The 22,870-nt window shown below is 36.6% G+C and overlaps 2 protein-coding genes across 7 annotated transcripts in view; one reads left to right on the top strand and one right to left on the bottom strand.

Annotated features, from left to right (window-relative positions):
* Metap1 (methionyl aminopeptidase 1) overlaps nt 1-7,803 on the top strand; it is a 59,866-nt gene extending 52,063 nt beyond the window's left edge. For all 6 annotated transcript variants that reach the window (XM_071614519.1, XM_071614518.1, XM_071614520.1 and 3 more), the window contains one exon: nt 851-7,803. In XM_071614519.1, coding sequence (XP_071470620.1) covers nt 851-1,014 — 164 coding nt within the window. In that variant the 3' untranslated portion in view covers nt 1,015-7,803. The remainder of the gene's footprint in view (nt 1-850) is intronic.
* On the bottom strand, nt 7,578-22,766 carry LOC114085522 (alcohol dehydrogenase class-3). Its single transcript, XM_027926701.2, has 9 exons — nt 22,703-22,766; nt 19,669-19,770; nt 17,835-17,976; nt 17,181-17,268; nt 12,664-12,883; nt 12,264-12,524; nt 10,204-10,339; nt 8,017-8,155; nt 7,578-7,881 (listed from the first exon to the last, which is right to left on the bottom strand). The coding sequence occupies exons 1-9, from the start codon at nt 22,712-22,714 to the stop codon at nt 7,857-7,859; spliced, it is 1,125 nt and encodes a 374-aa protein (XP_027782502.1). The 5' UTR covers nt 22,715-22,766; the 3' UTR covers nt 7,578-7,856.
* Nucleotides 22,767-22,870: the final 104 nt, after the last annotated feature.

The raw sequence follows: 22,870 nt of genomic DNA, 5'->3' as shown, positions 1-22,870 counted from the left end.
TAAAGTTTTTCTGTTTGAGTCAGTTAGGCCTAGAAATAATATTTTACCTAAATGAAGAATGTGTTGTTTTTTTGACATCTAATTTTGAAATGAGAATGTCTCTATAAATGCATATTTTTATAATAGTGTCTAGAATTGCCTGACTTTCTCATTCCACCTCTGCCTCTGATTCTCTGGGGCTTTACCTTTCTGCCTTTCCTTCATCACATCCTTGAGTTTTCTGTCATTGTTTTTCAGCTTTTTTCTCTGAACCTTCATTCCCCTTTTCATAGTTCCCTCCCCCCTCTAATTCATTTCTAGTGTTTTCTTATTCTCTTGATAATCCTTATTTCTTTTTCTTTGCCCCTCTTTATGGTTACATTTGTATGGTCTACAAAAATTTTATAGAATGATCAGTTGGCACCATTTGATTTTGTGCCTGCCATTTAAAAATTATATCAGGAAATAAATACTGTAATGGAAATTTAAATGTTTACATTATTTCCTTCACAGTATACACTGGCCATAGTTTAGTTAGAAGCCAAAGCTGTATCAGGAAAGAACTAAATTTATTAGTTCAAGTCTTCACTCATAGTTATGTGATGAGGATTATCAATGTGTTTTCTAAATTGAAGTCCAGTGTCTTAGTTCAGAAATATTTGATATGGGGAAATATACAAAATGTGACATTGCAGCCCACCTGAAGAAGTTTCAGCATCATCATTACTTCATGGGTATTAAAGATCAAAATGAAGTTGGAAAGGCTTTAGCTAAAACCATGTATAAATAGGGATCATAGTAGTTTTCTATGTATTTACCTAGAATTTTTAGACGACTGAGCAATCAAATTAAGAAATTGCTTTTGTTTTAGGTGGATGGCAGGATGAAACCTGGCCAGATGGTTGGACTGCAGTGACAAGAGACGGGAAACGGTCTGCTCAGTTTGAGCACACGCTGCTGGTAACGGACACTGGCTGTGAAATCCTAACCCGGCGACTTGATAGTGCGCGGCCTCACTTCATGTCCCAATTTTAATTTCTCCTAAGATGGCACATCTCAGTAATGCCTTCTTACTGTACTATGCATTTTATTGAGAGTACAGAAAGGATGAGGCAATTTTTTATCACTTGTTTTGTTTTGACTATAGATAAGGAAGGACACAGCATTTGATATGTATCTTCAAGAGCTTGTCTTGGGTCTGAAAAAGCTGAGAAGAATAAAGGAAACCTTGTTCAACTCCTTTCAGTACCCCCTCCCCATCCCAGCCCCCTTCCCATTCTCTGCATACCCGTTTTCTTATTTGCCCCTTGAGCACTTTTTCTTAGACCTGCTTCTATAGTTGCTTTAATCACTGCCACAAACTGGCTATCAGGAGCCAGCTGCTTTCCAGGCGAATGTTGAAGATGAGAATCCTTGAAACTTTAGCAACACATGTTGCTCCAGATTTTTTAAATTATATATATATATATGGAAATATATATGCATACATTTTAAATTCCATGTATGTAATTACCGAACACTATGTGACCTTGGTTTGGGTTGATTCTGCTCTGACAGGGTTTTTTGCTGTCATAAGTGGATCTATAGTTTGTAGAGATTTAATTCCTAGTTGGGAATTGGCCTCCTCCCTTCCTAATGCTAATTATTTATCCTGGTAATTGTGTGTAGGGAAGCACTCACTCAGTGAGACTCTCTCTCCAATGTGGACTCTGTGTCAGTGAATGAATGTGGTAAAATTCACTTTGGAAGAAGGTTATCAGGCTTTTTAAAGTCTAGTTTATGACAAAAATAGCTATGCTCCATGTGGTGGCTGGCTGTTGCGGGGCACAGGAATTTGTAATACACTATTTTCAGACCTTTATTTGGTCAGAAATGGGAGGTAGAAAACCTCCTTTTTTCCCTCTTTTATTTCAAGGGCATACCTTGAAGATACTCAGAGAAGGGTGGAGGTTGCACTGTAGAGGGTGATGGGTAAAGAGTTCTGAGATGTCTCTAGCTGTGAGCACAGTAAGTCAGGTGGGCTGTGAGAGTAATCCTGACAGTGAAGAGAAAGGAACTTCTTTGAGTACTGTAACCTGCAGTAGGGATGCAGCTGTCCTTGGTTTGCTGGGAATTAAAAAATAAAAATAAAAATAAAAAAACCGCCTCACCTATGCTTAGTTGACTCATTAGCAGTGACCTCAGCTGCCCAGTGTCTGTGTTCCTTTCAGCAACTGTCCAAATAGAAGTTTATCCAGTGAAGAGGAATCAGATCATCAAGTCCTTGTTAGTGTGTACTTGATTACTGGGTATCTGATAACTTTCTGGTAATACAATTTGATGCCACTGACACATATCCTTGTAAGAGAACATCTTTCCCAGAGTGCCTCAGACCTTATTGCTTTAAGAGAATTATGATATGTTTTCATTACTTTTATTATTTTAATGATTTACTAAAGTGACTGAATCTGGTATAGACTTTTTGGGGGTATGTGTGAAGTTTTTATCAATTTGTAATATTTGTGAATGGAATGCCTTGTAATATGGATGTTAATATAATGTGTAAAGGGAGATTAAAAAGTTTGATTATCCCACCATGTAGTCATTAACTTTGCTCCATTTGTTTGGTATGTCACAGGGAATTGGTGTGAATGGGGAGGCTGATTTTATAATCTAAAATAAAACTCACTACCATCTGGTACAAATACTTCTTTCAGGTTTAATGGCTATACCATAATTGTAGTATTGTGCTTAATCCAGGTGAGTGTGCAAGCAGCATTTGAGATGGCAGTCATATTTTTGGGAGCTTTTAAGACTGAGCACATGGAATATTTAAGGGAGCATTTTACGTTCTGATAGTGGAATTAACAGCGTGGGCTTATTTGTTGTATAGCATTTAAAAATAAGCTTAAGGAAGGAAATTTTTGTGGGATAATTTTGTGGTAAAAAGATAAAATAATGCTTTCCTTGGTTTGGGAGTTTTCTTAGAACAGTGTGTGCTCTAGTCTAATTACATATATCAAATTATGTATTAGATTTAGGTAACCAAAACATCTATTCATCATCTACCAACTTTTTATAAATCAATTTATTTACTTGTTTTAGGTTAACTTTTAGGGTAATCCTTGTTTCTTGCCAGTCTTCAACTCTCTTGAAGTTATAATTTAAAAGGGAAACGTGTTTGCTCTTTATCTTCTTTTTGTGGCTTATGCTGATAAAATAGGTTGTTGGAATTAGAACCCCTTCAGCAACATTTATACTACTTGCCACCCACGTGTATAAATTAATAGGCAAGAGGAGGTTTAGCAATTTGTTTGCCATCTTAGTTTGATTTGTCAGTCTGTCTTCGAGGTTTTCATTGGATTTTTTTAAAGTTGATAGTAGGGTAGTCTGTCAGGCTTTTTTAAATTGTAAAAGTATATTCTTTTTTATTCTTGGGAGAAAGATTTGGAAAATACTGCATATCCTCTTCACTTGGTGGTTTTAGCTTTCACTGACAGTTTTCACCTGAATCCAATATTTTATTATAGTCATGACTGCAAGTTGGCATTTTCTAAGGCTGGCATCCCATCTACATTTATTAACTAACATTCTACAAAGAAAAACTTTCCTCCCTCTAGTCCCTGTCTCCCCTCCCCTTTTTGAGTATTATTGTGGAATCGCAACATTTTGAAAATTCTGTTTAATTACTATAATTGTCCCAGATTTGACCAGTGGGTCATTTTGAACCATCAGTCTGAGTGTGTTTTTGCTTTGTACCATAGCAAGATATTATAGGCTTACTATGTATTTTTCCTGACACAGACTAAGAATTGGCTTTCTTCAAGACCCCTGGTTTCTTTTCACAGGGAATGGTGTTTGGGAATCAGGATTTGTGTTTTACTGGGATCTCATTGTGTCTAGGCCCTTTTAGGAACAAATACATTTTAAAAAAGTCAAATTCATTTTGATGCTTCTTAAGTATCAAAATGAAAACACTGATCTTCCTCTTCTTTCCCTATTCTACATTTATGATCTTATTTTCCCTTGATGAGAACTTGCTTCCAAACAACACCAATACTTACTTGCTTGATCCTGTAAGATGTAAATTTCAAAATTATCTCATCACCAACAATAAACTACTAAGTACAAAATATGTGCATTTCTTTATTAGAACATAATTTGATTTTATTTGGATTCTAAATTTTATAAATTCTGAACTACTTTTTAAACAAAGCAGTAAATCTTGGGGGCAAAACATAGTAGGAATAGAAAGGATATCTTAGTCATCTGGGAATTAGAAACACTGGGATGATATGAGATGGTGTTAAGTCATCTGGGAATTAGAAACACTGGGGTAATATGAGATGATATGAGATGGTCTTAACTTCTACCAAGCTCTAACTATAAGAGGAGCAAATTATACCATTTTGTAATGTGGGGATGTGGCCCATTGTCTAACTCATTAAAAAAGAAATGTTTTAGGTTTATTTCAAGATATAGGTTGCATTAGGCTAACTTTTGTCTCATTTTAAAAATGAGTATCTATGGAAAGTTTAGCTTGGTAGCACACCATCTGTTCTTTGGAAGTTCTCACTCGGGCCATGCTGTTTGACTCCTTGAGGGTCAAGTTGCCTTCAGTGGCTGCTCTGAAAACTTTTTGGCAGCCTCCATTCTTTCCTTTTTGCCTTTTTGGAGCTAAGTAAGAAAAATGCATTTGAATGTTTTGTAAGAGAAAGCAAAAATGCCCTTGGCTGCATTCTCTCTGCTGCTTTTCATTTTGGGTATTGAGCAACAATAGAACTGCCTCAATATGGCAATTCTGTGGTTATTTTTAAAATGTGTCAAAAAAAAATCAGTATGTGGTGCATTCAAGGACTTCCTATGAAGATTTTCAGTTACCATTGATGTGTTTAATAGTTCAGTGTTTTAGTTAGTAATTTTATGGAAATTCCTATGATGTCTAACCTTTTTTACTGTTGTAAAGCTTTTAGTTACAAAATTGATTTTTAAAAAAATAAATGGACACAACATCTTCATTTATTTTTATGTGGTGCTGAGGATCGAACCCAGTGCCTCACACATGCGAGGCAAGCGCTCTGCCACTGAGCCACAACCCCAACCCCAAAATTGATTTCTTGAGTAATAAAATCCTCAGCTTTATTATTATTCTGTTTTTGTCATCCCACTCTGAACAAGAAACTCATGACACTTATTTTCCCAAACTTGTAAGCACATTTGCACTGTGGTTTCTTAAGAGGAGCACACAACTAACAACATATTTTTAATTGATTGCATGGTTAGAACAAATCACCACACTTCTCTGTGCAGAGATTCTGTTTGTGTGGTAATAACACAAATTAGCAACAGTTTATATGTAATGTGACTGTATAACAGATTTACTTTATTTCAGTAATTGGGTCAGGTCACCAGATAATTTAGGGTATAATTGTTTAAACTTAGTGTATTTGAGCCCTGGGAAAGTCTGAGAAAACTTTAAAGCCAAGGATGAGAACCTTAGTATTATAACGTAGAACAGGGGAAGGGAATGAAAATATTGTAAAACAACATTTCTACTCTTTTTAAAAAAATATTTCTTTAGCTGTAGATGGATAAAATACCTTATGTGGTGCTGAGGATCAAACCCAGTGCCTTCCACATTTGAGGTGAGCACTCTACCACTGAGCTACAACTCCAGTCCTTCTGCTCTTTTTTTGTTGTTATACTTGTATTTTATTTATTTTTATGTGGTGCTAAGGATCGAACCCAGGGCCTTGTAAGAGCTAGACAAGTGTTCTACCGCTGAGCCATAACCCCAGCTCCCTTCTGCTCTTAATATTGATATTTCCACAAGGCAAGAATGTTTCTGTACACATTTAAACCATGCTTTCTTAAAAGGAGCATGCTCATATTTAGCTTATATACATAGAATTCTGCTAGTGACCATTTGGATAAAAATCTGCTTAAGAGCCCATTCTGCTGCTGTTACCATAAAGTTCCACTAAAAGAAATAAGGTAGGAGGATTGTGTCCGGTCCTCCTAGTAAAGGCACAATTTCCTTGGTGTAGTTCTGTGCATATATTATCAAAATAATGTTTTTAAAATGTATTTGTGGGATACTTTCAAGGGTTATAGGTTGACAATCTGATACTGCATGTTAATTAAAACCAGGGCTGGGGTTGTAGTTCAGTGGTTGAGCACTTGTTTTGCATGCGTGAGGCACTGGGTTCAATCCTCAGCACCATGTGAAAAAATAAATAAATTAAAAATATATGTATTGTGTCCATTTACAACTAAAAAAAAAAGGTAAAAATAAATAAATAAAAAACAGAACAACAACAACAACAAAAAACCTGGTGAATTGACTTTCTAGCGGTGTCTCTAGGCCCCCAAAGAATTGTCAGTTATTCAAGACTTTGATCATCAGCCTACTGGGCAGATTGGTAGCTAACAGAAAGCTTCTGTAGCATTCTGTGCATGTAAAAATGTTTCTTTTTACCCAAACCAGCAAAACATTTTGAGAATTATCAGCTAAGTGTTATCTTGCATTCCAATGAGATAAATGGAAGTAACTATTTTTTGGGATACATTTCTGGTGTTGATTGTACATATTAACTGGCTCCACTGTAGTGTTTTGGATGTAATGTCATTTTTTCCCTTATTTCCATTCCAAATGACCTCCTCATCATCCCATACATTCTACTTTGTTAGTTTCCTGTGCATGTAATAAAGAGCTTGTTTCTTTCTCCAGCAAATATTACTAGGTAGGTTAAAACTGAATACAGAATAGTCTAACATGGCTAAAAATGGAAATGCAGGTAAGATTTGAAAAATGCTAGGCATGTGAAAGTATTCCAGTTAAACCTGATAAACTTGCTTAAAGTTAGTTTCTAGTGTTGCAAGATTTTAGATTCCTAAATTTAAGAGGTATCTATTTTACTGGCTTTCATGAAGTATACAGAGGCTATTAATATCCATTTGTATTGAAATTATAGACATTCATCTGTCTATTTTCAAAAATTTTCCTCAACCCTTTCACACTGGTAGAATCCTAATTGAGGACAATCAAGATAGATTTATGCCTGTGCTTTATCTGTATTTTGTTCCCAAAACTATTTGGTTCAGAAACATACACAGCATCCAAAATTCAATCCAGGAGAATATGTTAAAAGAATCTTACCAGAAAACAAAAAAACAAAGAACAACAACAAAAAAAAAACCCCAAAACTTTTTATACATATGGTTGAGTCCCATGATGCAGGAATTCTTATGGTAAGCATCTTACAAAACTGGTTACACTGAATCTGAAAGAGAACTGCTTTCATTCAAGAAATGTTAATACATATTAAACTTAATGGACTGGCTTAGGACTGTGTACTTAGTTATGACAAATAAAAAGCAAGCTCAATAAATCAGCCAGTTATAAGAACTGGAATAATAATATATTAAAACTGCTCTGTCATTTATTATTGAACATGAAAATGTTTGCCATTAGTATTCACATATATCTTGAATATAAGACAAAAAAACAAAAAAAAACAACAGCACTGCCCAGTTTCTTTTAACTTTCCTTTACAGAATGAAGATATTATGCAGAGGAACCATGAAGAATGTAGTATAAAAAAAATGACAACTTATAATTGCTAGAAATTACTTTTATTATGTTGTAATATTTGTTAATGAGCTATGATTATTTATGTGAAGGAGAGTCTAGAAAATAGATCTGTGACTGTATTGGCCTTGTCCTTGATTGCAGACTTATGAATTATACTTAGTAACACTATTCCCTTAGTAACACTATTCCCTCGAATAGTTAACTGAAGGCCCAAGAAGCTATGAGCTTGGAAGACGCTGGTCTGGCTGTTTCCATCAGATCACAAGACTCAGGAATGGGTGGATACATTTTTCTGTTTTGGAATTTAAAACTTAACAACAGTTCGAATGCTGTAAGAGAAGGAAGCAATAAACAGATTGTAAATGGTGACCTTTTAAGACCACTAAAATTGTATCATTTTTGGTTCTCCCCTAGAACCCCCAGATCATTACATTCTGTAATAAAGAGCTAAAGAGGAAGCTTACCTCTTTCCTGAATGCAGAAGTTCAAAAGCTTCATTAATTTGGTCAAAGGACACATTGCCAGTCACAAATTCATCAACTTTTATCTTTTTGGACATATATTCAGACACCAACTTTGGGACACTTTCTACACTTTTCCAACCTAAAAGAAATCACACATTTATTCATTAGTTCATGCAACAAGTTTCTACAGTATGCTTATTGGTTACACAAAAGATATTTAAGAGGATAATTCTGTGTGGGAGGGGATAAAGTGGGGGCAGTGCTGGGGCCTTGTACATGCCAGGTTAGCAGTCTACCATAGAGCCAAGAGGATTTTTTTTTTGGGGGGGGGGGTACTGGAGATTGAATCTCAGGGGTACTTATCACTGAGCTACATCCCCACCCCTTTTTATTTTGAGACAGGGTCTTAATAAGTTACTCAAGGAGGGCCTTGCTAAATTGCTGAGGCTGGCTTTGAACTTGTGATCCTCTTATCTGCTCCTGTAGTTGCCAAGATTACAGGTGTGTGCCACCATGCCCAGCCAAGAGAATGATTTTTTTGATGAGTTCGAGAGGAATGATAAATTCCAAAATTAGCCTGAAGCAGAGAATTTGACACAGCATCTTTTGTTATGAAAGAGTTAAATACTTGTTATTTTTTCCTGCTTTTGTATTAGAATTTACTAAAATCTCTCAAGTTTGGCCAATGAAGACTTTTAAACTATGTGAGACAGCAAGCTCTCTATATTTCTTAATAACAAATTTATTTAGATCCATTCCACAATAGCAAAGATTATGTAATCACAATATTCAAGGTAGAAAAAACTGATGCAATATAGTACTTTTGTTCCCTGAGTTTTGACTTCAACAATGAAGTAAGAATAGCATCTCAGAAAAGTATTAAGAACAAAGTAGCTAACTAACAAAATTTTAAATTAGTGGCCTTGATGTTTCACTTATATCAAAATAAGTAATAAATCAACAAAAATATCTTCCCCCAAAATTTTAAGGATGCTTTAGAGCATATTTCAGACCTCTTTGTGGAAATCTGTTATTTTTCCTTTCAATCTCCTAGTAACTGAGACAATCATAGCTACCCCTATTGTCTAGACCAAAACTTCTATTTATATCTTTGGGTAGTCATATTTAGCAACACAAAGCTGCATCCCTCTAGTGAATTTCCCAGCTGGCAAGTGCTAGGGGGAGGCTTCAGTTAGAGGTCGATACCAAGACCCCCTTGGCCCAGTCAACCAGGCTTAGAATGAATGTCCTTCCAAATTCAGCTGTGAATGATGCCCCCAAGAAGCACGTGTGCCTTACAGAGCCTGTTCTAGGAAGCTCTGTTGAGACACAATACACATCTAGGGCTCTGGAAAGGAGGGCTGATCAGTGACATTTTCTAAGGTGAGTACCATGGTATTTGCTTCTGGCCTACAAAAAAGATGGCATAATATGAGGTATGAGAATGGCAGGCATTTTGTTAAACACACATCATTCAAAAGGTTTTGCCTAACAAGATGGTAAGATATGTTTTTTAAAAAGCCTATAAAAACATTAGATTTCATCTATTCACAATAGTTAATAGTTGTGATATGTAAACATAAATTAATGCCTGTTCCCTAACTGAGCAATCATGAAAGGATGGAAATTATTTGAGCTTTCCACTGGTAGTTAGGCAACCCAAATAACCATACTTTTTAGGATCACAAAGGGAAAAATGATCAGTCTGGGAGCTTTTCAATTTTGTTATGAGGATTTATCAAATATTTTCAGTTTAAGAATCAGTTACTGATGAAAATCTGTACCATTCAGAAAGAAGTATGATCACAACCAGTGATCACTGCACTCTGGAAAATATAAGTAAAAACGTGAGAACAGCAGGTCTGACAATATTGCCTGCTTACTCTGCAGTCAACTTCTCACCTATGTTCTACCCCAACTTCTTTCTCATTAACAGAATATTGAATTTTTTTTTTTTTGTAAGTGGGTAATAAGTGGCTAGTGCTTAAGGAGTTGAGCAACTTCCCAGCCCCAGGGGTAAACACTGATTGAATTTGAAATCCTTCTTTAAAAGGAACCTTGTACGCATAAATTTATGATAACGTAGCTCATGACTTGAAGATTCTTATTAATACAGGAAAACTAGTCTGGGATTAAAACTCTGTCAATGAAAGTAACGAGAGAAAAGGGACTCATCTACTGAATTACCTCCAAAGGCAGTGCCTTTCCATGTGCGACCTGTCACCAGCTGGAATGGACGGGTGGAGATTTCTTCACCTGAAGCAGCTACTCCAACCACCACGCTGACACCCCAGCCTTTGTGGCATGCCTCAAGTGCTGCTCTCTGCAAGCACAGAGTAAGATCAAATCACAAGAGTCAGTACGTTTTGTTCAGAATAACTTCTTTCCCGGAAACTTATGTGGGTGGGCCTGGTGTGTGTGACACGGGGCTTTAAAAAAAAAAAAATGCCGACTAATGTCCAAACTTCATGTAATTTTATTGAACAATTACATTCTAACAGGTATTTTAAAAATTATTAACCTGGATAAATATTAACATAAATTGAACAAATGTAAAGCTTTCATTTGCTTTGTACTCTAAAAGTAAATCGTATGTCCACATGTAGAAGAATGAGGTAGACTCCTTATCTCTTACCAGTTAAAATTTCAAAACAGGTAAGAGTTGAAACTATGAAAATCCTAGGGGGGAAAAAGAACAAATGCTTTGAATTTTGGATCCCCAAAGCACAGGAAACAAAAGCAAAAAGAGACCAATGGGATTACATCAAACTGAAATGCTTCTGCACAGAAAAGGAAACAAATAAGAGTGTGGAGAAAACTTAGAGAATGGGAAAAGTATGTGACAGGGGTTGATATCCAGAATTTATAAAGAACTCCAAAAACAAAAATAACCCAATTAAAAAATTGGCAATAGACATAAACACACGTTTCTCAAAAGACACAAATTTTCAACAGGTACATGAAAAAATGCTTAACATTATTAATCATTAGGGTAATGCAAATCAGATATAATCTCACCCTGTAAGAACGTCCATTACCAAAAAGATAAATGATTAAATGTAGTGAGGATGTGCAGAAAAGGGGAACCTTGTCATTCTGGAAAACAGTATGAAGATTCCTCAAAAAATTAAAAATAGAAAAAAAAAAAATTAAAAATAGAACTACTGTATGACCTAGCAATCCCACTCCTGGGTATATGTCCAAAGGAAAAATGAAATCATTTTACTGAAGAGTCATCTACACTCCTATGTTCACTGTGGCACTATTCACAACAGCCAGAAAATAGACAACTGAAGTGTCCATCAATTGATGAATGGATAAAGAAATTGGTACATATATACCATCGAATATTATTCAGCCATAAAAAAGAATAAAATTTTGTCATTTGTGGCAACATGGACGGAACTGCAGATGATTATGTTAAGTGAAATAAGGCACAGAAAGACGAGTACCCGTGTGGAATCTAAAAAAGATCTCACAGAAGTTGAGAGTAGAATAGTGATTATCTATCTAGAGTAGGGTGGGAGGAGGGATGAGGAGAGGTTGATCAACGGACATTAAGTCAGATTTAGATAGAAGCAAGAGGCTTTGGTATACTGTTGTACAAATAACAGTAATGTACTATACATTTCAAAAAGCTAGAACAATGGATTTTGGAAGTGTTCACCATAAAGAAATGATAAGTGTTTGAGAGATAATGTTTAACCTGATTAACATAGTACTCCATTAATATGTACAATTTTTATGTTTTTATGTATTGGTTTAAACAAAAAGTAAATCCTAGCTCAAAGTTCTAAGGAATTTAGTATAAGAAGTAGGCAGAAGTAACAGTATTTTTCACTCAATATCTACTTGTGTCAAGCAGGTGTTGTTACTATCTGCATTTGACAGATAATGAAACCTAGGTTTAGAGAACCAGTCCATGGCTCAAGGTCACTGAGCTGGTAAGTATATGAATACGTAACTCCAAAGCCCACACTCTCTACAACTTCAATATTCTGCTTTTTCATTTAATGAGACATATATTTAGGTTGCACTGAAAGGCAAAGAAACAACTTTTCATCTTTCCATAAGACATTCTTGTGTCATTTTCTACTTGTAGTCCAGTTATTTTTCCCTTCTTTCATTAGAACTGTTATCAAAAGACTTCCTTTGTAAAAAACAAATCCATCAATTTTAAATCCTAATGGAACTACATTAAAAAGAAAGTTCTACAAACAAAAAAGGAATGAAACAAGCATACTCACCATGACCTTCACATTACCAATACACTCAAAGGAGTAGTCCACTCCTCCATCAGTCATCTCAATGAGCACTTCCTGGATGGGTTTACTGAAGTCTTGGGGATTAATACATTCGGAGGCTCCAAATTCTATGGCCCTTGCAAATTTATCTTTATTGATGTCCACACCAATGATCCGGGATGCACCAGCAACTTTACAGCCCATGATAGTTGCCAATCCAACTCCTCCGAGGCCGAAGACTGCACAAGTAGAGCCAGGTTCTACCTAACAGGAAAGACAGTCTGTAAGGAACTCATTCAGCAAGGGTCAAGGACATCAGTAGGTTTCAGGCCAGTTTCACTTTCTAGCAAAGCTTTGCTGAAGTGAATTAGAAGGCAGAAGCTAAAACCCAGGCTGATCTCACCTTGGCAGTGTTCACCGCAGCACCATACCCAGTTGAAATGCCGCAACCAAGAAGGCAGACTTTATCCAAAGGTGCTGAAGGGTCTATTTTAGCAACTGAGATATCAGCCACAACTGTGTATTCAGAAAATGTGCTGGTTCCCATGTAATGTAAAATTGTCTTTCCTTTGCAAGTAAATCTGCTAGTACCATCTGGCATTAATCCTTTCCCTTGAGTGACTCTAAAAAAGAAAAATAGGAAAAAGCAGAATGGAATGTGGTTTCTTGGTTTTTAAAAATAATGACCAGTAAATATTCAGAAAAGTGTACTAAGATCAAAAGTCTAGTTTTTATTGTATTCATTAATAATCTAGCACATTTCAGAAATGCCTTACTGGTGAACTTGTAAGAAATTTATACTCTTCGGTATCTTTCCAGAACTTATTGTCAAAGCACGAAACTCATTTTTTTTTTTGGGGGGGGGGGGAGATTGGAACTGGTTTATCCTCAGAGCTCAATGGGACGGTCTTGTAGTAAGGTTTACAAGGTAATACAGTATTTCTTAGTAATGCAAAGGGAGACATGGACACAGGGCACAAAAGCCATATATGGGAAGTAGAACTGGTTCTCTCTGCCATTTTGTGATATACCATCCTGAACTCTGGGTCCCTATAAAGCTGTTTTTCTTGTGACCATTCTGAATTTAGAATAGATGTACTTTAACTTCAGACTGTTGGATGGCCTCCCTTGGCCAAATCAAAAATCTTTTATAATCTTTTGGATAATCGACCTTAATCAGTCAGAAAATATAAATACAGAATGTTTTGAAATGACATTAAGGCTGATCAGAGTAATATCAGGGAGTAACTGGTAAAGTAGAGAGGAGATAAGAGAATTGAGGTCTTCTGTAAATCAACTTTCATACTATCTTTGGGCATACAATAATTAAACCAAATTCTTCAAGACAGATAGTTGTGGGGATTAAATATGACATTCTAGATTTTCTAAGTGCCCATCTGATCCTGACTTTCTTTTAAAATTTATTTTGAGAATACATTTATGGGGGCTAGGGTTGTGGCTCAGTGGCAGAGTGCTTGCCTAGCATGTGTGAGGCACTGGCTTCGATCCTCAGCACCATATAAAATAAAGTTACTGTGTCATCTATAATTTAAAAAAAATTTTAAAACAAGAATACATTTGTGTAGACTGCTTATGGAAATAAATTTTAGAAACCAGGGAGGTTTCTAATTGCTATCCCATACTATCTAACTAGACAAATCTTTAGTTTCTCTTTTTCTTTTGGTACTGGGGATTTATGCAGGGCCTCACACATGCTAGGGAAGTGCTCTACCACAGATCTATATCTTTACCCTTTTTTAATAAGATCTTGCTAAATTGCCCAGGCTGGACTTCAATTCTCCTGCCTCAGCTCCTAAGTAGCTGGGATCCTAGGTATTTGCCACTTTGCCCAGCTAATCTTCACTTTTTTTCACCTTTAAATTATAAAGCATAAATCTGTGCTCAGTGCATATATAAAATTACATCCAGTAATAGGGCAATAGGTATTTCATAAAGTTCGCTGAGGGAAATAACGACAAAAACTATGACAATTTATTCTGTCTTCCTGGTTACAGTCATTATGGGGCAGGGTTGGCAAACAAGGCAAATAAAGCAAGTACCTTTCCTCTCTATCTAAACCAGATGCAGCCTTTTGGCTTTTTTATGGTATGCAGGTTGACTTAATTCATTAATTTGGGTTCAAAGCTGGCTTCTTCCATAGGCTCCAAGTATTGTAATTCCTGCACTTCACTGTGAGCTCTGAAATGGTGTTCATGTCAATGTTCTTGAACCTTCCACATTTTAATTGGACACTTCTCGTTAAGGCAGGGAACCATTAAAAGCTGTCTCAGCACCAGCATCTTAACTATTAGTCACTATGTAATACTAAAACTACTCCCAAGTATTGATTAAAACTGGATTCACATCCCCCTTTTTTTGTGTACAAGGGATTAAATCCAGGGGCGCTTAAACACTGAACCTCTGCCCTTTTTATATTTTATTTTGAGGCAGGGTCTCACTAAGTTGCTTTAGGGTCTCACTAAGTTGAAGTTGGCTTAAAATAGCGATCCTCCTGCCTCAGTCTCCCTCATCAAATGCCATGACTATCCTCACAGCCTTAGTTGACAAAATTCAGAATCCTCAATTTCCTGATAATAAGAAATCCATTTTCAAGGTGACAGTCATTGTTAAGAGAGTTTTCAGGCTTTTTTCTGCTATGTCCACAAACCGCCAAACCAGCGATGGAAGCACTGGTGGGTGCTTGTGCTTGTGCTTCACACTGTGCTTGACTCCTTAAACTGTTCATGGCTACAGCAGCAGGGACAAAGGAGCACTGTGATGTTCTGAATTCAACATGCACAACTTAAGAATCAGAGAAAATTGTTTTAAAAATCCACCATAAGGGATGGGGCTATAGCTCAGTAGAAAGTGCTTGCCTACCATGCTTGAGGCCCTGGGGTTGATCCTCAGCACCCACCTCCCCGCAAAAAAACATCCATCATAAACTCTGAGAACAAATGATAACTTCATAAATGAGGAAGCCCAAATCGTATTTATATAAGTAGAGCATACAAGCAATTATCCAGATCCACAGATGAAAACCGATGGCCAAACTGACTAATTTAGATCTGTCTGGAGGCTTTTCAAAAGTCTCACTGTCTTCAAGGATTCATGTTATATTTCCTCTTCCCTTTCTGCCTGTGTAGTTGGTTACACTAATAGAGGAAAAAACTCAAAAAACCTCACACAGGCAACCAACACAATAAATGTCAAAAAAAAAAAAAAAAAAAATCACTGTGTTATTCTAAAACAGAAGAGGTACTACATCTTGATTAGGAGAGCAGACCCTAAAGTCAGATTGCTTGGTTCAAATCTGTGTGATCTTGGGTAGTTTAACCTTTGTGCCTTAAGTTTCCTCACTAGAAAGCATGGAAAACCTTGTAAATTCCTAAAAAAAATCTAATGAGACATCACGTAGCTAATATATTAGTGTTATGTCTGGCAGAGTATGGTTAGTAAATATTTGTTATTTTTTATAAACACTAATTTGATGTACACTCTTAAGTAAACCCTTTGGAATACATATATGAATAAATATGCAGTTGAGAAAATGGTTTGCTTCCAGATTCAAGAGTATGTTTCTTTTGCGAGAAAAACAAAAAATACACTCAGAAACAAAACAAGTATCAAAGCTCAACATAAAATAATTGTTGTATATCTTCAAAGGAGTGGTTTAAGCTTGTTAAGTCACTCTTACCAGAGGAGTTTCATGAACCAAATGTGACACGGGATACATCATCTTTCATAGAATTTTTTTCTCTGAAAGGCTGGTTAGTCTTAACAAGCCCATCACCTTGATGTGCTATAAACTAATTTTTTCAGCGCCATAAGAAAACAAACGTATGATCAAATGGATCTCCCATTAGATGGCGGAGGGAGCATAAACTCCTCTGTTCACACCTGAAAGCTGCAGATGTGTAGCCCAAAACTTAGCAATACCAATCTCAGGAAAACACCCCAAAGCAGGTTGTGCATGTGTGTGTAAAAATGTCACTGGTCATATTAATCCTATAGCTACAAGCTGGGAGAAACTTAAGTGTCCACCAACAGGAAAATGGATAAATGGTGGTATCTGGAATGGAATAAGACAGAACAAAAAATAGAGATGCACACAGCAACGTGGACGTATCCCACAGGTATTACGAATGGAAAAAATCTGACAGAAGAGCACACTCTACATGATTCTATTTATACAAAGTTCTACAGTTGAAGACACCAGAATAATGATTACTTCTGATGGAGGCAAGTGCTGACTTGTAAGGGACATGAGGGACTTTGTGGGGTGCTATCAGAGATCTTTCCTCTTGATCTGAGTAAAGACTCTAATCATCCGGGGTGTGTGTGTGTGTATAATATTCACTGGGCTAAACTTAAGATTTGTACACTGCAAATATAGTATTATAGGTATGTTCTACTTCCATAAAAAAGAAAAAAAGGAACAAACAAAAGGGGATCTTACATTGCTTCAAAGAAATAGTTTTTTAAGTGCTATTAACATATAATAAAATAACTTACCTTTTCTGTGTCAAGGGGTTATGTTATCTCTTCTAGGCTTCTCAACAATCTTATGAGGTAAGTTTTATTACTTTAATGGACAATAAAATGGCTCATAAAAATGATTTCACTTAATCTCACAAACATGTCCTTCCTTGCAAATCTAGCGTAGGATTATGGAAAGAGAATGGGTTCATAAAATTCTGTTCTATATCGTAATGACCTATGATACTGTGCAAATCCTTAATTTCTTGCATCTTCATTTTTTCATCTTTGAAAATAAGGTTATTAATAACAGTGACAGTGAGACTGCTTTAAAGATGAAATTAGTTCATGTAAAATGCACTGCTTAATTGCCACATAATTAAGTGATTATTACCATTAATATGACCTCTTGTTTTAAGAATACAATAAAAAGCCACTAACCTTATCTTCTGGCAAAGGTTTGTTTTTGGATTTAGACAAAATTTGCATTCTCCACACTGTGGGATGTAAAGCGGGATGACAGTATCACCTGGGAAACAAATACAAAGAAATCCTAAACAGGTGGTACCTATTTCTAAATGAATAAAGCAGCCTTTGCAAATTCCATTCCTTTCTGCTGTAGTCTACAAAGTTAACTTCAAGGTTTAAAACTTTACCCATGTAATGTCACCTAGACATTGCCTGACCATGCAAAAAGTATGTTTCAAAGTTTTCATCTAAATGAAACTCTTAAAACAATAACTGCAGAACAAAGTCATGTGCTTCAAAATACTGACTTATTCTAAGAATAAGAATTATTCTAAGAATAATTCTAAGAATTCTTGCTGACTTTTCCAAAATTGACTTTGGAAATGTACTTAAACAGTTTCAGATGAAGAGCAGTCTGCAAAATTGAGAGAGAGAGAGAGAAAGAGAGAGAGAGAGAGATCCAAACATTTGTGCTTCCCAGATGAATGAAATCAATTTTGACATTTTATTTTAGGTGACAACCTATATATAAACAGTTTATAAACAGTGTGAAGTTTATCAGAAAAGTAACTTCCCTACAGATATAAGCCTAAATCATCAAATAAATAATTTAAATATTCTCCTTACCTGCCTTAAACTTAGTAACTCCTTCACCAACACTTTCCACAATTCCAGCACCTTCATGTCCCAAGATCACTGGAAAACACCCCTCAGGATCAGCTCCACTCAAAGTATAGGCATCAGTGTGGCAAAGTGCAGTGGCAATGATCTGTCAGGGTGTTAGAATAAAAAGCACTGAAGTGTGTGTGTGCATGCAGGTCAGAGTGAGGTACAAGTCAAATAAATGACATTTACTTTAATATTATACTTTGTGGATTTTAAGATACAAGTCTTTTCTATTTTAACTTGTTTAAATCACCAAGGGTTCATAATCCACAGCATGCTAATGATTAGAATTGGCAGCATTTTTTACATGGTACATAAAAATAACGGTGTATTTATATGCAATGAAATGTGGCATGGCTTTCTTCTTTTTCAATGCATGTTAGCAGAAGGTAAACAAGGTAATTTTATGTGCACTGTGCCTGCAGGTGTGGGGAGGAACATTACATATTGCAAAACAAGTGTACCCCATCTCACTTTTGACTTCCTTGTAGATTCTGGAATGTCTAAAAAAGTACTATTTCTGAAATATGCCAGTCTGCTTGAGTCTGGACCCAAACTATGAGATTTTACTGGAATCAATCTTTTGCCACCACACATTATTTCCACTTAAATAAACCTTTTATTCCCGTTTCTCTGTTTTTCAAGTATCTTGTCTTTCCAAAGCACAAAAAAGTACAGAAAGCAACACTCTTGGGGTATTTGTATTTGTGCTGCTCTGCTTCTGGCCTACATACTCACTTACAATGTAATACTCTTTGCTATCTGTCAGCAGTTTCTCAGGGATGAAATCTGAACTCACTGTGCTTCAAGCAGTTCATCTTTGTTTATTTAGGACAAATACTCTTCTTCAGTGGCAAAAGCACAATCAGTTTAATTTCTGAACTTGAAGAAGAAAAATACTACACTATTATAAGATTTCAGATTTCTGAGTCTCAGTTGAAAAGGGCCTCCAAAAGTTATTTGGTTGTGGGTTCTCCCCACCTGATCTGTATGATCCTTGGGAGCATGAGCCAGTATGTGCAGTATATATTTGGAAGTAGGATGGTGGTGGTGGAAGTATACTTAAAATAATGGCAAAAGAAAGCCGAGTCTTTTCCTAAAATGTAACATTTTTGTAGAAAGGAAAAAAAATTATTTAATGGCCATTACTTTAAAACATTAATTTTATATATAAAAAACAAGTAGAGAGTTAGAGTTTTATAAATGTCAAGATTGCTCCAGCTGGCTATCTTGTGTAATATACCCCTCTCCAGGTGTAACTTTCCCTCTCTGCTGCAGTGGAGGTTGAGAGGAACTGGATTAATCAACCTGCTGAACCTTGGCCTGGTCCATCAGGGACAGTACATTTTGAAGCTCTCTAAGCAAGCAAGGAGACTTTATTTGCTTATTGCTTTAGTTAATCAGGAACCTCTTTCCAAATCTCATTGGAAGTCCCTTCTAACATAACCTGGTATTATTTATCGTTTCCAATGTTACACCATAGATTATGGGATCAGCAGAAAAGGGAAGATCTTACAAAATCACATTAAACTATAAAAGTTATATTGCAGGAATCTAGTAATCCACAGGAATGGTGCTATGCCAGCCAAAGCTACAATTGAGAGAGAGATAAACTTAAACTACAAAAGTGAGAGAGGTAAAAGGATGTTGATGCTAAGGTTGAATGACTTTCAGTTTCCTCTCCTTGAATTGTCTTTGGGGTTTATCCCCTATAGACCTCAGAGCTACTCATTTACTCACAGACCTAACTGTAAGTCTTTTTTTCATTCTCCCAATGCTGAAGGTGTATCATTACCTTAATTCGAACTTCATGAGCCTTTGGGGGTGCTACTTCTACCTCCTCAATAGAGAGAGGCTTTCCAGCCTCCCAGGCAACTGCGGCCTTGCACTTGATAACCTAAAATGGGGGGAAAAAGAGAATGAGCAGTTTATCTTCCTAAACTAATTATTTAGTGGCCAATTCTGATACCAAGAATGCTAATCTTAGAAATACTACAGATTCACAGAGAAATATAAATATTCACCCCTAAGTGATATGTAGAATTGTTTTCAGATTTCACAGAATTAGTATACAGTAAAAAAGATTTGAGATGATTACTCAATCCAATACAACAGTCTCTTTTGGCTACGAAGTCTTATTTGTCAAACATTTAATGACCTTCTATGATGCATTAAAAAAGAGCAGAATAAGAATATAGGTCCCAACAGAATCTGATACAGTAGATCTGTTATGAGGCTATATGGTTAATATATGCCGTATTAAACTTTTGCTCAGAATGGTTAAATTAGCACCAGTTTAGTGCAAAACTATAGGATAGGAAGGAGGATAAGAAGTATGAGAATGGGAGAACTTCAACTTTTAACTGTGCTAATACAGGAGCCCCTTTGACACATAATATGTGTAAATGCAATATACAAGCATTTTGCCACATATGGTTACACAGTACTAACAAAACAGGCTGATCTCAGATATGGTATAGGTGTAAAATACACCTGAATTTTGAAGACTTAGTACAAAAAAAAAGTAAAAATATCTCATATATGTACATATATATTATATATTTATATACACACATATTTTCTGTTTGGTGATACTGGGAATTGAACTCTGTCACTGAGCTACCTCCCCAGACCTTTTTTTTTAACATTCTGAGACAAGGTCTCAATAAGTTTCCCAGGCTACCCTTGAATTTGTAATCCTTCCATTTCAGCTTCTGGAGTAGTTGGTATTACAGGCGTGTAAAACTGCACCCAGCTGTATAATATCTTTAAAAATATTATGTTGAAATAGTATTTTGAATATGTTGGATCATATACATATACTATTAAAAAACAATTTCATTTGTTCCTTTTTTTAATGTGGCTACTGGAAAATTTTAAATTACATATGTGACTTGTATTATGTATATATAGGAGGTTAAGAGATTATAGTCAGTACACATGCTTCCCCATTACCATGAAATCAAGCATAATGAGGAAGGTTTTGAACAGTTCACAAAATGCTTATGAAGTGTGTTTACAGCAGACAGATGTGTACATCAATAATTTTTAAATGTGATTTAAAGAAACAGGAACAAAGGGCTATAGAAAGCAAAAAATGAAGGAAGAATGTAACCTTGGTGGTTTTGGGAAAGCATCAATTTTAATGAAGAATGAGAAAGAAGTAATTACAAATAAAACACCTACAGATTGAATGATTATGAGTAAATGGAAGTCAATATGAAGTTCCTAATACAGTTCTTGGCATAGTGAAGCTTTGCAAAAATAGGTAGTTATTGGTGGCAGTGGAACAGAGTTGAGGAAAAGGAGAGGTGAACTAAAGATATAAGGAATGGCTACTGTAACTAGTGAAGCTGCAAATTATTGCTTTTAAATTTGAAATGTAAGGCCAGGGGTAATGGCGCACACCTGTAGTTCCAGCAGCTTAGGAGTCTGAAGCAGGAGGATCTCGAGTTCAAAACCAGCCTCAGTAAAAGCAAGGTGCTAAGCAACACAGTGAGACTCTCTCTCTAAATAAAATACAAAATAGGGCTGGGGATGTGGTCGAGTGCCCCTGAGTTCAATCCCTAGTATTCACCCCCTCCACCCAAAAAATTGAAATGTAGGTATTAGAGAGTAAAGAATTTAGACACCATTAGCACCTTTTTCCACCTTAATGTACCACAGATCTCAAAACAAAATCCCAAAGGATCAAATTAGAATGCTAACAATTTAGTCACCCAACCCAGAGATCCAAAGCAACAGATAAATAATTATACAGAACCAAAGTTTGATCCCTCTCCCATTAAAAAATGCTGAAAGCAGCTTAACCTTTTCCTTTCACTGAGAAAGCAAAACAAAGCCCCACTCTAAATCCAGGGGAAATTGCCCTATGTCAACATTTAAACTATGTAGGAGTTACAATATTTCACCGTCTCTGAAGATATTTGGTAATAAGGAAAAACAACTGCATATTAAGCCTGAAAGATTGTTAAGAGTTTATCGTTTTAAACTTCACCATTTACAGTCATATATCTTTCCAGAAAATGTCTAAAGTTTGTAAAGCATTAAAACAATCAAAACAATCAGCGACTTTAAATTGATAATTCATCTTTTTCATGTACTTCTGCCTATATAGTTTAATATGCATTTCAGAATCTTTTCACTCAAGGACAGATCTGAGTTGGACTTCTGACTCACTACCTTTGGTGTAATCACGAAGCACAACCAACTTTTTAAGCTTCATTTTTTGGTCTCCGAGAAGGGAAAAAATGCCTCGCAGTCGTGTTATACAAGGATTATGAGAGGGCATAAATCTCTTGGTGCCTAAGTGCTCAAAAAATGTTAAAAAGAAAGGAACCTAAGAGTCTTCCCAAAATACACTCTCAAGTGGCACAGTAATTGAGCATTTTCCAAGTCGTGAATTGCAACCATAAAGCACTAGCACGTAGGAGTAGGGCTCTGGCTGCAGCTTTGTCTGCCTGCAAGCGTGACACCACGAAAGTTATTTAATTTCGCATAAAGAGCAATGACTTGTAAAGAGCAATGGCTTCTCCAAGGCCATTTGTATTAGGACACGCACTCGACCAGCCCCTGCCCCCACTCTTCGGTCCTCCCCACCCCCATCCACCTCTGGCGGTTCCAGAAGCAGAGAGCAAAACTACTGCCCCAGTGAGGAGCCAAAACAAAGCTTCCTTCCTCTCTTTTCGGCCGAGGCGGCCGCAGGCTCTGATTCAGCTTCGGTGGCGGGATCCCGTCCCTGGCCGAGCCGCGCGCCTTTGCTAGCGGCCTGACGCCACCCCGCGTTCTTCCTTCCCCTAGCACAAGGCCCGCGGCAATCACGCAGTTACCTGGTTCGCCATGTTCACGGATCGGTCGGCGCAGGAGATGGGCGGTGCCGGGGCCGGGTGGGGGCGTGGCCAGAACCGAAAGGGCGTGCCTGAGTCTTGGCGCCTGCCTGCTCTCGGGGTTGCTGGTGACGTCGTACTAGAGGGTTTGGTTCGTGGGTTTCCTCTTGG

The sequence above is a fragment of the Marmota flaviventris genome, chromosome 7 (assembly GCF_047511675.1).
Source record: "Marmota flaviventris isolate mMarFla1 chromosome 7, mMarFla1.hap1, whole genome shotgun sequence".
NCBI lineage: Eukaryota > Metazoa > Chordata > Mammalia > Rodentia > Sciuridae > Marmota > Marmota flaviventris.
The sequence above is the reverse complement of the archived record's forward strand: the minus strand, read 5'-3'. Positions and strand labels throughout refer to the sequence as shown.

Excerpts from the sequence above, each read along its gene's own strand:
- LOC114085522 (XM_027926701.2), bottom strand. Across the intron at positions 17,977-19,668 it reads CTCATGAAGTTCGAATTAAG|ATCATTGCCACTGCACTTTG; the intron begins GTAATGATACAC and ends ACACCCTGACAG. Across the intron at positions 7,882-8,016 it reads CTTCTGCATTCAGGAAAGAG|CATTCGAACTGTTGTTAAGT; the intron begins GTAAGCTTCCTC and ends CTTCTCTTACAG.